The sequence below is a fragment of the Capra hircus genome, chromosome 11 (assembly GCF_001704415.2).
Source record: "Capra hircus breed San Clemente chromosome 11, ASM170441v1, whole genome shotgun sequence".
Taxonomy (NCBI): domain Eukaryota; kingdom Metazoa; phylum Chordata; class Mammalia; order Artiodactyla; family Bovidae; genus Capra; species Capra hircus.
Window position 1 is genome coordinate 2,567,143 of NC_030818.1, and position 12,487 is coordinate 2,579,629.

At 50.5% G+C, this 12,487-nt stretch overlaps 1 protein-coding gene across 1 annotated transcript in view; it reads left to right on the forward strand.

Annotated features, from left to right (window-relative positions):
• Positions 1–12,487, forward strand: part of FER1L5 (fer-1 like family member 5) — a 55,444-nt gene that overhangs the window by 12,681 nt on the left and 30,276 nt on the right. The window contains exons 10-19 of the mRNA XM_018054701.1: positions 125–155; positions 700–815; positions 1,034–1,157; positions 1,567–1,619; positions 2,829–2,897; positions 6,221–6,264; positions 6,358–6,440; positions 6,519–6,613; positions 7,816–7,944; positions 10,917–11,094. Coding sequence (XP_017910190.1) covers positions 125–155; positions 700–815; positions 1,034–1,157; positions 1,567–1,619; positions 2,829–2,897; positions 6,221–6,264; positions 6,358–6,440; positions 6,519–6,613; positions 7,816–7,944; positions 10,917–11,094 — 922 coding nt within the window. The remainder of the gene's footprint in view (positions 1–124; positions 156–699; positions 816–1,033; positions 1,158–1,566; positions 1,620–2,828; positions 2,898–6,220; positions 6,265–6,357; positions 6,441–6,518; positions 6,614–7,815; positions 7,945–10,916; positions 11,095–12,487) is intronic.

Below are 12,487 nucleotides of genomic sequence, written 5' to 3' on the forward strand. Positions count from 1 at the left end.
CAAACAGTCAGACACGACTTAGCAAAGCGACAACAAAGTACATGAATTGTCATCAAGTTGGCTGGTCTTTACAGATCTTGGCTGGAGACCCTAACGAATCCTTTCTCTACTCCTGTGTTTTCAGACAGATATTGGGTTCATCTACAACTGTCCAGGTAGGTAACCGTTGTTGGGAATGTGAGTGTCTTCTGGGAAAAACCAGTCAGGTGCTGAAATCATCTCACAATTCCTATGTATTCAACACATGGTGGGGGGGGGGGTAGGGTGTGAGTTATTTTCTGTACTTGACAACATTTCACTGTACTTCGTGGCTTTTGCTTAATGACACTGTACTTTACGGGTTCCCCAACGGTTCCTCGGGTAAAGAATCCGCCTGCAAGTGCAGGAGGTGCACTTTTGATCCCTGGGCTGGGAAGATTCCCTGGAGTAGGAAATGGCTTCCCACTCCAGTATTCTTGCCTGGAAAATTGCATGGACAGAGGAGCCTGGCGGGCTACAGTCCAAAGGGTTGCAAAGAGTCGGACACGACTGAATGGCTAAGCGCAAAGAAGTGAGTCCCATTTCCCTCTGCACCTGGGTGGAAACCAGAATATATGAGACACTTTCCCACGCACCTGCGCCCACTGCAGAAGCAAAGACGTTCCAGGGAAGACGGGGGGAACTGGAGGCTCGTCTCCCACAGGCCCTCTGCCTCTCCAGGTCACACACTCCTGAGGAAATGGCTTGGCCTCTGCCAGCCAAACGAACCCAACAGTGGTGTGAGAGGCTACCTGAAAGTCACCATCTGTGCCCTCGGCGTGGGAGACCAGGCCCCGGTAAGGCTGCCCCCCGACACCTCAGGAACACTTCTTACCCTGGCTGCTTCCGTGGGTGACCGCCCCCCAGCCCGCAAGCAGCCGCTGCTCTTCACATGCTTTCCTCTGTCCACTGTGTCCCTTCCAGGCTGCCCACCCCCACCCCAACCAGCCAGCCAAATCTGGTGGCCTGTGACCTCCTTGTGACTCTAACCCTATCAGCTCTCTGGTCTCTCCAGGTCGATAAAAAACTGATCTATAGGGTTGACGACACGGACACCCGGATCTTCAAGTCGTCGGTGGTGCCCATCAGCATAGCCTACTTACAGTTCTTCATCTACTGTGCCGAGGACCTCCACCTCAGTCAGTCGGCGGGGGGGAGAGAGTGGCCCTGAGTTTCCCTACCGGGGACCACCTTGGTTTCTCACTGGGCTCCCCAGTTCCATTTTGACCTTAAGATTTGGGGTGGGGAGAGGGGGAGGCTGAAACCCACTGAGAATGGTTTTATGAAGGTGACTTTAAAATGGGCCACGTGCCCCTGACCTGTCCTTAATGCCCATAGTCCAGGTTCCTTGTGCCAGCCCCCACCCCCGTTGTGTGCCAGGGCACATGGTGGCACAGGGGAACAGAGTGAAAGTGGGAGGGGTCTGCCCAGGGGCCACGAAACCAAATTATGAGGGAGGGTCTTCATTGGGAGGTCCTGTCTCTTCTCCATCTCCTCCTCCTGAAAAAATACTGCTGCCGCAGAAATCTTGTAACTTCTTATTCTTAGAGAAACACTACTCTGTGAGTCCTGCGTTGGAGGTGGAACTAATTGGGGAAAAGGTAAGCATAACAACAATCTGAAGCTTAGAGACATTGGCACCTAGAAAAAAATAGCAAGGAGGAAACGACTGGGTCGGAGGCCAGGACCCCGGGAGTCACGTCCCATTTATGAGCGATGAGACCTCGTGGGACCAGGGAGGGTCTCTGTGAAGGTGGAGGCCGTGGCTTAGTCGGCCCGTGTCCCAGAGCTGTGCCCAGTGCCTTGAGGGGAGAAGATGCCCACCGAAAACCAAACATTGAAATGCACAGATGAGTGGACCAGTGAATGAGATGAGTCCCCAAGTGCCCCCATTGAAACTGGCACTGAGCCCCTTGAACCTCAGTCTCTGCATCTAGACATGGGAGGTTCTGGGCCAGGGCAACATTCCCTGAAGCTCTCTCAACACACAGTAGCATTTTCCCAAGTGTGCTGATGGATGTCATGGGCAAAAGAAAAAAAAGGACCCTGTCTTCAAATTTGGGGAATTCTGGGCTGAAATTAAGTAGATTTATCTCGAGATTCATCGAGCGTCGTTTCTACCATATCTTACCTATTAGAAGAAGTCATTAAATTTAGCCCAGACAAATGCGGAGGGAGATTAGTGTCCACCTTTTGAAGGGGAGCATACCAAAGAGTGTGTGGACGTATTTTAAGAGCACCATACTGAGTACCTATTTCCCAATGAGTGGTTTGGTACTCTGAAAGAAGGTGAGATACTGTTGGGTGGGAGAGGCACACAGATTTTCAGAAATGTTAATATTTCTATATTTTTCTGAGAGTGTATGAAAGAGTTTAACCAGTCCAATTAACCCTTGATTTTACCGACATGATTGCTCAGAATAAGGCTAGGGTTAAAAATAAAGTCAAGTGATACTTTGAAAAGGAGTATGCCATCAGTATCATTGTTGCTGACTTTTTGTGGGGATTTTAGAATTTCTCTAACAAAAGCAACATGTTTGCACTCATAATAGAGTTAGTAACCCTCTATTTCAAAGTTAAATCAATTGAAAGCTGATTTGAGGGAAAATGTGAAGGAGTCTGGATCTAGATAGCTACTCAAAGGGCTGAAGTTGTAGCTGATGAGAAATTGTCAAAGTGTCTTTGGACCAGGGACTCCCATGACCAGCTCTGTGCTGCAGACAGGGTCCACCCATGGGCTGGACCAGAAGGGCTGGGAGGTGAGGCCAGTGGAGGGAGGCTGGACTGATATTTCTTTGGGATATTCCCAGCTCAAGACAAATGTGCAGACCCAAACCGAGAGCCCGATATGGAACCAGATCCTGACCTTCCGGATTCAGGTATTGCTTTTTCATCACGCTTTCTCTTCCTCCCCCCCGCCCCAAAAAAAAAAAAACAGAAGTGGTCTTTGTAAAGGGCATGAGATGGAAGTTAGGGGTGGGAGGGGCAAGGGGTTCTGCTTTATAGGGGCACGAGGAAGCCCAGGACATATGACAGTGAACCTTACTTGAAATGAATGGGGGACTTCCCTGGTGGTCCAGTGGTTAGGACTCCACGCTTTCTTTCACTGCTGATGGTCTGGGTTCGATTCCTCATCAGGGAACGAAGATCTTGCAAGTGCAAGCTGTGCTGTGAAGCCAAAAATAAAGGGAAACCAATAAATGACCCAGATTTCAACTAATGATCAAGTTCAGGTTAGAAAAAAAGTGAAATGAATGGGCCCTAAGACTAAATTTTCCAGAGAGCTTAAACATGCCCTTTCAGTTAAAAAAAAAAAAAAAAACTTTCAAGACCCATTCTAAATTGTACTATGCATGTTCATATCTTCTAAGCAAAGTGCCCTGAATATAATTGCATCTCTTTGTTGATGGCTTTAGAGGCGCTACAAGAGCATAGTTATGTACTGGGATATGTGCAGTGTGGGGCTGTTTGTTACTACATAAATGATCTCAACATGGTGGGGCTTTTAGTCTGATTTCTACGGCTTTTCAGCCCTTCTCAGTCACCTGTCAGCAGTGTGGATGCCAGTTTTCTCCAAGCCCTGAGAGAGCTTTGACTGACTTTTGACTCCATGCCAGGCTTGTAAAAACTGTGTGTAAAATAAGAGTCTGCAATCTGAGAGAGGACTCGAGCACTCTCGTGTGAGTGTGTAGAACTTTGGCACTCGTTTGGCTACCCAGAGAGTGTTTCGCTGTCCTTAAACCTTACATTGGAAAAGCCCCTGACGCTGGGAAAGACTGAAGGCAGAAGGAGAGAGGGTGGGAGAGGGAACCCAGCGCGCTGCGGTCCACGGGGTCGCAAAGAGCTGGACGCCACTCAGCGACTCAACACCACCGCCACCACCAACATACCTTACATTTGTGTGGTGTGACATTAACAAAGGAGATTCCCCTCTGCCTTTCTGCGGACCCTTCGCCCTGCCTCTCCCAGAAACATCTCCATCCACCTCTCTGTGAGTCAGCATTTTTAACCATTTCTCTCCATCCCTAGCTTCTTGGGTGATTTTCTAGACTCTTAAAGAAGGACCTAGTCCTTCCCGCGCCCTTGCTCTCTGCCCCTGTGCTGGCTGTGATGAGGCTCAGGACAGGAATCCTCAGATGCTCTGTGGATTCTCAGGCCTTGGACGTCCTCTCTCGTGTTCAGCTTCCTCCAGGCTCGGAAAACAGTGGGGGAGGAGCAGGACCCCCATCCCTGAAAAAGGCCTTCCCATGTTTGAAGATGTCCAAATACCCCCAGACTCTCACCCATTTCCTGTAGATGCAGTCTCTCTCTAGAGCTGGGGCTGTTTGGGGGGCGGCCTGACTATTGCAGGCGGTTCAGTCACTAAGTCATGTCCAACTCTTTGCAGCCCCATAGCCTGTAGCCCACCAGGCTCTTCTCTCCATGGGTTCTCCAGGCAAGAATACTGGAGTGGGCTGCCATGCCCCTCCTCCAGGAGATCTTCCTGACCCAGGGATCGAACCTGGGTCTCCTGCATTGCAGGCAGGCTCCTGCATGGCAGGCGAATTCTTTACCAACTGGGCCACCAGAGAAGCCCTTGTACCTGTCGCCAGGCTTCTGGACCTCCCTGTGAAGTGGCAGGATGACCACCTGCACAGTCAGTGGCATCTGAGACCAGCTGGTCAGGGCCCGAGCAAGGCAGGCTGCAGGGGGCACTGCTGACAATGGTCTGTTCCAGTTAGCAGTTCCGGGGCCCGCAGACAGGAGCGAATCAAAACAAAGAACTGGGAGAGGGGAAGAGAATTCTCAAAGATGGATGAAAATATGGTTCCACCAATTTGTAGGGTTGGGTGCTTTGGAAGACCTGGGTGCCCAAGGGCCCCCCTCTCTCCACTTCCAGTGTCCTTCCTTAAGCAGGGTGATCTCATGGCTTACTAAGCACCTGCTCAGTGGGAAAGCCCTTTCTCTTTATATGTATTTTAAAATATTTGTTTATTTGTCCACACTGGATCTTAGTTGTGGCATGCGGGATCTAGTACCCTGACCAGGGGTTGAGCCCAGGCCCCCTGCATCGGGAGCACGGAGTCCTAGCCACTGGGCCACCAGGGAAGTCCCTGGAAAGGCCTTTATTTCCCCTGCTCCCCTGACCCTCAGCCTCCGTGGCAAGGGGCAAAGGACAAGGGGAGTGGAGAACAGAGGACCCCCAGCCATGCCCCATGAACAAGGGATGTAGGGCCCACTCAGGCCTCAACCCCAACAGCTGTGTTTTCTACATCGACTTTTTTTATAATTGAGGACAGAGCAGAGATAAGACTCAGAAGCTTGGGTTGCATCCTGATTCTGTCCCTCTCTGGGCCTCAGTCCCCCTCAGTCAAGGACAGTCATGCCTTGCTGGGTTATGGCAGAGTGGGCAGGGCTCTGCACAGCACACAGGATCTTCAGGAACGTGGCCTCTCTGTGCCTCGGCATTCCTGGCTGAAAATGGACACGATTACAGCTCCTGGCTTCTGGAGTTGTTGGGGGTGGAGGTAAGGGTCACTGAGGTGATCCACAGAGACTTTCAGGATAGCCTGGGGACAATGGAAACCCTCCCCAGAGTGGCAGCTATTGTTACTCCCTGAAGAGACAGATGTCCTGCTGTTTAGAGGTGAACTGCCGGGGAATTCTGTGGTGGTCCAGCAGCTGGGACTCTGTGCTGTCACTGCTTCGGGCCCTGGGTTCAATCCCTGGTTGGGGAACTAAGATCTGACAAGCCACCCTGAGTGGCCAAAAAATTTTTTTTTTAATTTAAATAGTAAATAAAGGTTAACTGCTAAATGTGAGGAAGTCTTTCAAGGCCCACAACGTCCCCGTGAGATGGCTTGGTAAACCTGCCTCCAGACTGAAGGGCCATGTAAGGACCGCAGTCATGGACTCCACAGTTGGGTAGACCCACACCTCGCGGACCCTGGAGCTGATACAATGAGGGACCATGTTTAAGAATGAGAATATGAAATGATCGTGGGACACAGTCCAAGGCCTTCCCCAGGCCCTTGCAAAGGGCCTATACAGTGGGGAGCCCCCAGCTAAAGGTCCATAAGCCTCAGTGGTCAGTCCCTCTGGGCTCCCTGGTAACAGAGCCAAACCTTGACCCAGACTCAGGACTTCCCAACTGCTCCCAGTCTCAGCAAGGACCAGGCCATCTGGGCAGGCACCCACTGCCCCTCTCACTTGCCCTTTGCAGCTTCCCTGCCTCTCCAGCTATGTCAAGTTCAGAGTCTTGGACTGGTGAGCAACTGGGTGGAGACCGGAAAACCCAGCAGGGGGGAGGACATCAGAACCGGGCTGGGGACTGCACCTGCAGGGTGTGTTTCTCTCCAGCCCCAGGAACAGGTGCAATGATGAGATCGGGACGGTCAGCCTGTCCCTCAACCAGATCTCATCCACTGGAGCCGAAATAGAAGGCAAGCAAGCCCCCCGTGCCCTGCCTCCTGCACCGCTCCCACCCAGGCCCGCCCTCTCTCACCCCTTTCCCCTTGCAGGAATGTACTCTGGCTTCCTACCCTGCTTTGGCCCCAGCTTCTTGACTCTCCGTGGGGGTAAAAAGGCCCCTTTCAGGATGAAGGAAGAAGACCCTGTAAGCTTCTTATGTCAGCTCTAGGGAATAGTGGAGGTGAAATCAACCACGTGTCAGGCATGGGAGGGCCTGGGGAGGGCCAGGCCCTGGTTTCTGTCCATGACACTCCAGTAGAGGACTCGAAGCCTGTACACAAAGGGCCACATAAGCCCGGGGCATGTGCTGTGACCCAAGAAAGGCGCAGATGGAGTGCTCTGGGCATTCACTAAGGAAGGGGCATTGAGATGAGACCTCAGGTAAGAGATTGGGCAGGTGGAAAGGTCATGGGCAGCAAAAGAAGCAGAGCAGGTAAGTGTGGAAAAGCACTGGGTTATTCAACGCTGGTGATAAGGGGGGTGGGATGGATTGGGATTTTGAGATTGATGTATCTACACTGCCGTGTATGAGTTAGGTAACTAATGAGACCCTACTATATAACACAGGGAACTCTACCCAGTGCTTTGTGGTAACCTAAATGGGGAGGAAAGCCAGAAAAGAGGGGATATATAGTTTGCCTACAGCATAAACGAACACAATATTGTAAAGCAACCATCCTCCAGTAAAAATTTTTAAAAAAGAGAGAGGATGGCGGTAAACACCAGAAAGCCAATTGGCAAAAGAAGAGAATGGGGCTGGGAAGGCCTCTGAGTGAGGAAGAGCCTCAGAAACCAGGACCTCAATGCCTTTAGGAGCCTCTCCCACACTCACTCCATCTCTCATCTCTGCTGCTCTTTCCTGGGCCTCATTCATTTCTACCACAGTCTAGCCTCCCTGATGGAAACAGGGCCATGGTAGCCTCTAATTGGGAAGGCCAAGGAAGCATTCTAATTGGCCTTCCTGGGTCATGTGTGCTCCCCTTGGACCAATCACTGTTGCCAAGGGGGCAGGGCCTCTCCTGATTGGCCAGCCTGGGATAATTTAATAGTTAACACAGGCCCCTCCAAGCCAAAAGAGTTTACAGGACCAGGGCAATTTTGGTGGGCCTGGAGATAGAATGAATGAAGAGGAAGAGGAGGCCTCAGGTATGGAAGAGGGCTCAGGGCCCAGAGGTTTCCAGGCATGGCCGTGACTGGAGTCTCTGGAATTCCTCCCTGGGACTGTGGTCAGCCCAAGGCAGAAAGTTACAGAACAACCCTGTCTTTGCCACAAAGGTTTCAGGAAAGACTTTTCCTGCCTTTTTTCTCTCATTCCTTTTCCTACTGTTTTCCTTCCTGTTACCCTAGAATATTCCCAACATTGTCAAGGATGGTTTAGCTTATCGAGGCCGGGTCTTCCTGGAGTTAATCACCCACGTCAAATCCCGTCAAGAAGCTAAGATGAAGGATCTCTCCCTAGATGTGATCAGCGTAGAGGTAACCACAGGAGACAGGTAACCCAGGAAGAAAGACCCCTTGTACCTGCCTCTAGTCTCCTGTGGGTCCCATCTCTGACATTGCAAGAAGCCCTTGGTCAGGAGTGGAATGCACTTTTTGGATGTATGGGATGTTTCCTCAATCCAGCTGAGTCTTTTTTTTAAAGAATTTTTTGATGTGGACCATTTTTAAAGTGTTTATTGAATTTGTATAATATTACTTCTGTTTGACATTTTGATGTTTTGGCCACAGGGCATGTGGGATCTTAGCTCCCACTCAGGGGTTGAACCCACACCCCCTGCATGGGAAAGTGAGGTCTTAACCACTGGACCACCAGGGAAGCCCCTCTACCTGAGTCTTTACTAAGCCCCAGTGGGGGCTTCCTGCTGTGCCAAATCCCAGGAGGTCAAGGGGCCCAGTAAAGACAAGGTTTAGATTTAAGAGACATGCAATCTAGTTAAGGAGAAATGATGTTCTAAGGAGTCTACATTTCTTCCTGAAGGCCAAGGAGGACCACCGAGGCAGGAAGGGACAGGAGGAGCCATGTCAGAAATAGATATATTGTTGTTCAGTTGCTAAGTTGTATCTGACTCTTTGTGACCCCATAGACTGCAGCACGCCAGGCTTCCCTGTCCATCACTATCTTCTGGAGTTTGCTCAGACTCATGTCCATTGAATTGGTGATGCCACCCAACCTTCTCATCCTCTGTCGCCCCCTTCTCCTCCTGCCCTCAGTCTTTCCCAGCATCAGAGTCTTTTCCAATGAGCTGGCTCTTCCCATCAGGTGGCCAGAGTATTGGAGCTTCAGCTTCAGCATCAGTCCTTTCAATGAATATTCAGGGTTGATTTCCTTTAGAATTGACTGGTCTGATCTTTTTGTAGTCCAAGAGACTCTCGAGAGTCTTCTCCAGCACCACATTTCAAAAGCATCAGTTCTTTGGAGCTCAGCCTTGTTTATGATCCAACTCTCACATCTGTACATGACTACTGGGAAAACCATAGCTTTAAATGAAAGTAAAATTGGGCCACCCACTTACTCAGGAGAAACGGGGACACAGTCACAGGGGAGGAGAGCTGGAGAGGAGAGAGCTGTCACCAGAGACCCTTTGGAAACAATGATCAAAGTCACTGACCAACAGGACAAAAGAAGTGAGGCCAGTGCCCATCTTCTGCCTCAGGTGGGGAGGTGGGGCTGGACATCAACATGGGCTCCCTGAAGGAAAAGAAGGTCTGGGGAGATGATTGTGGACTTAAAAAAATATTCACAATCTAAAAGTTGAGAGTTATATTTTATTCAGGGAAATTTTTAGGACTTCAGGCCCTGGAGGCAGCATCTCAACCCTGAGAGAACGGCTCTGAGGAGGCAAGAGGGGAGCCAGGTCATGTAGAACTATTACAACAAAGAGCAGGTGGTCTGAACCTCAAAAGATCATTGTTAAAGGAACACCAGACATCTCAAGTTAAGGAATTTAGGTATTTTCTGTGTATGGGAAGATGCAAGAGTCTGGCCTCATTCCTTTGATATGCACCTCACCTGTCTGGGGCCGGTGTGTCAGTGTTTTCACATCCTGAGTTTCCTCAGGGTTCACCATGGGGAGTGGCTGCAGTCTGATGGGCGCTAGATGGCAGATAGCCTTTCCTTCCTGAGTTCCCTCAGGGCTCACCAGCTCACCATCAGGGGTGGCTGCAATTACTGATGACTGTGATGTGTTTTGTTTATCAGTATGGCTGGAAATATTCCATTTATCATGATGAATCCCACGTTTGACCTGTGCTTGTGAGACACCCACGAGGACCGGTCCCTAAGCCTGCTAGACATAGACATTTGTCATCAGCACACCAGGATGTACCCAAGATTGTGGAGGAATTGCCCTGGGGGAGTAGATGAAATGAAAGGAGAAGGGACCTGAGGTTGGATCCCATTGAGAATCACAGCCTATGAGATTGCAGGGAGAAGCGGTGGGTGGAGAGGGGGTCTGTGTTGCAGGGAGATGGAGAAGGAGCTAGCAAAGGGGAGCACTGGGGCAGCCTCTGGAGGGGAGAGTTGCAGAAAGGAGAGAGCAGAACAGTCTGAATGTGGCAGACAGAAACGCCAAGGACCCAAAAGTGTGTGCTGGTAATGAGGAAGGCACCAGCAGCCTTGGGTCAGGAGAGAAGCTGAAGGCGGGAGGGAGCAGTTATTTATGGTGCGTAGAGGCAAGGCTATAGAAAGCTGGCTGCAGGGACTTTCCTGGCAGTCCAGTGGTTAGGACTCTGTGCTTCCACTGCAGGGGGCATGGTTTGATCTCTGGTCCTGATCGGGGACCTAAAATCTTGCGTGCCATGAGCACCACCAAAAAAATAAAACTTGGCTGTAAAGTTAAAGGAGACAAGATCAGGTCCTAGATAAATAGGGGCTCAGAGGAGAGAGGGAGGGTTATTTATTAAGGCAGGAGAGATTTGAGTTGGTAAACAGAATGGGAGAATGCAAAAGTAGGGCAGAGGTTGGCAACAGAAATGAGAGCGGGGCTCACGCGACGGACAGAGGACCTGAGGAGGTGGGCTCCTGGTGGGGGGACGGGGCTTGAGAAAAGCCAAGAGCAGGTGTGCGCGTGTATGCACCCTCTACCACACAGTCCCGCCCACTCAGTCTCATCCAAGGCAGGCGTTTAGACCAGAAGACGAGGGGTGGGGCGGGCCAATTCAGAGCCTAGGCGGACCAGGAGAAGACCTTCCTGCCTGGCTTCAGGAAGAGAAGGCCAGGGCTGGTTGGGTGGAGGGGCCAGGTGATGGAGGTCATGGGAGGAGCTTCCCTTGATCAGCCACCTGAGTGGGAGTCAAGGCAGAATTTCGAGAGGGGGCAGGAGTTCAGGGATGGCCTGGCTCACACTGAATGAAAGAAACAGGGCACCTTATGCTTGCCTCCCTGCCTGGCGCTATAGCTTTGTTCATCTCTTGACTCATGCTGGGGATGTTGGGGGTTATTGTTTTAGAAACACCAGAACCGACAGAAGTATGGGCTGTGCGTCATCTTCCTTTCCTGTACCATGATGCCTGACTTTAAGGACCTGATCCAATTTGAAGTCAGCATTGGCCACTATGGAAACAAGATGGACCTGAGTTACAAGCCTCTCGTCTCAACCACACAGTACAGCCCAGCGATATACGATGGTAGGAGTCAGATCCAGCTGAAGGGTAGAGAGAAATCACCGTGTGTCGGGCTCTGGGTTGGCCCTTTTACGGTTTTTAGCCCAAGGGACATTCGTAGACATTGTTAACCCACATTAGATGTGAGGAAAGTGAGCCTCAGGGAGGTAAAGTCACCTGTCAGACAGCTAGTAGGTGGTGAGTCCATACCAAGAGCTGCGACTAGGTTTTGATTTCAAGTCCTTCTCTACCACGCTTTCCACACCACAGCTTCTCAGTCCCATCTTCTCTCCTGCTACTCTGAACCACCCTCATCCAGCCACGCATGGATTAGTTGCATGGTGTGTGAATTGTATTTCCCCCAAAAGAGCTGCCCGCCTTCTATCTATCCATGAATCCACTTATCCATGCATTCATCCATTCAACTACCAACCATCCACTGTCCCGAACACCCAACCAACCACCCATCCACCCACCCATCTTTTCATCTAATATATGCTCACTGGACAATTTTACTGGACACTGTAAGGTTCCCAAAGTGCAGTCCCTGGGCCAGCAGCATCACCTGGGAACTGATAGAAATGCACATTCTTGGCCTCACCCCAAATCTACAGAATCTGAAAACAGAACAGCAATCTGTGTTTCAACAAGTTGTCCAGGGGAGGGGCGGCATGCTGAAGTTTGAGGACCATGGCTCTAGACGCTATCTCTTCTCTGTCAGCTTCACCCTCTCATCACTCAAGAGCTTTTCTGTGCATCCCACTTGTCTGCCTGTTTTTTTAAGAACAGCTATTTTGGGGAAGATACAATTCACACACCATACAATTAAGCCAGGCAAAATATACAATTCAATAGTTTTTAGTATATTCACAGAATTGTGCCATTATCACTGTGATTAGTGTTACATTTTCATCAGTCCAAAAAAGAAACCCTGTACCCACTAGCAGTCATTTGCTATTTCTTCTCTAATTCCCCAACCTTCAGTTCAGTTCAGTTCAGTTCAGTTGCTCAGTCGTGTCCGACTCTGCGACCCCATGAATCGCAGCATGCCAGGCCTCCCTGTCCATCACCAACTCCCGGGAGTTCACTCAAACTCATGTCCATTGAGTCGGTGATGCCATCCAGCCATCTCATCCTCGGTCGTCCCCTTCTCCTCCTGCCCCCAATCCCTCCCAGCATCAGTCTTTTCCAGTGAGTCAACTCTTTGCATGAGGTGGCCAAAGTACTGGAGTTTCAGCTTTAGCATCAGACTTTGAATGAACACCCAGGACTGATCTCCTTCAGAATGGACTGGTTGGATCTCCTTGCAGTCCAAGGGACTCTCAAGAGTCTTCTCCAACACCACAGTTCAAGAGCATCAATTCTTCGGCGCTCAGCCTTCTTCACAGTCCAACTCTCGCATCCAAACATGACCACA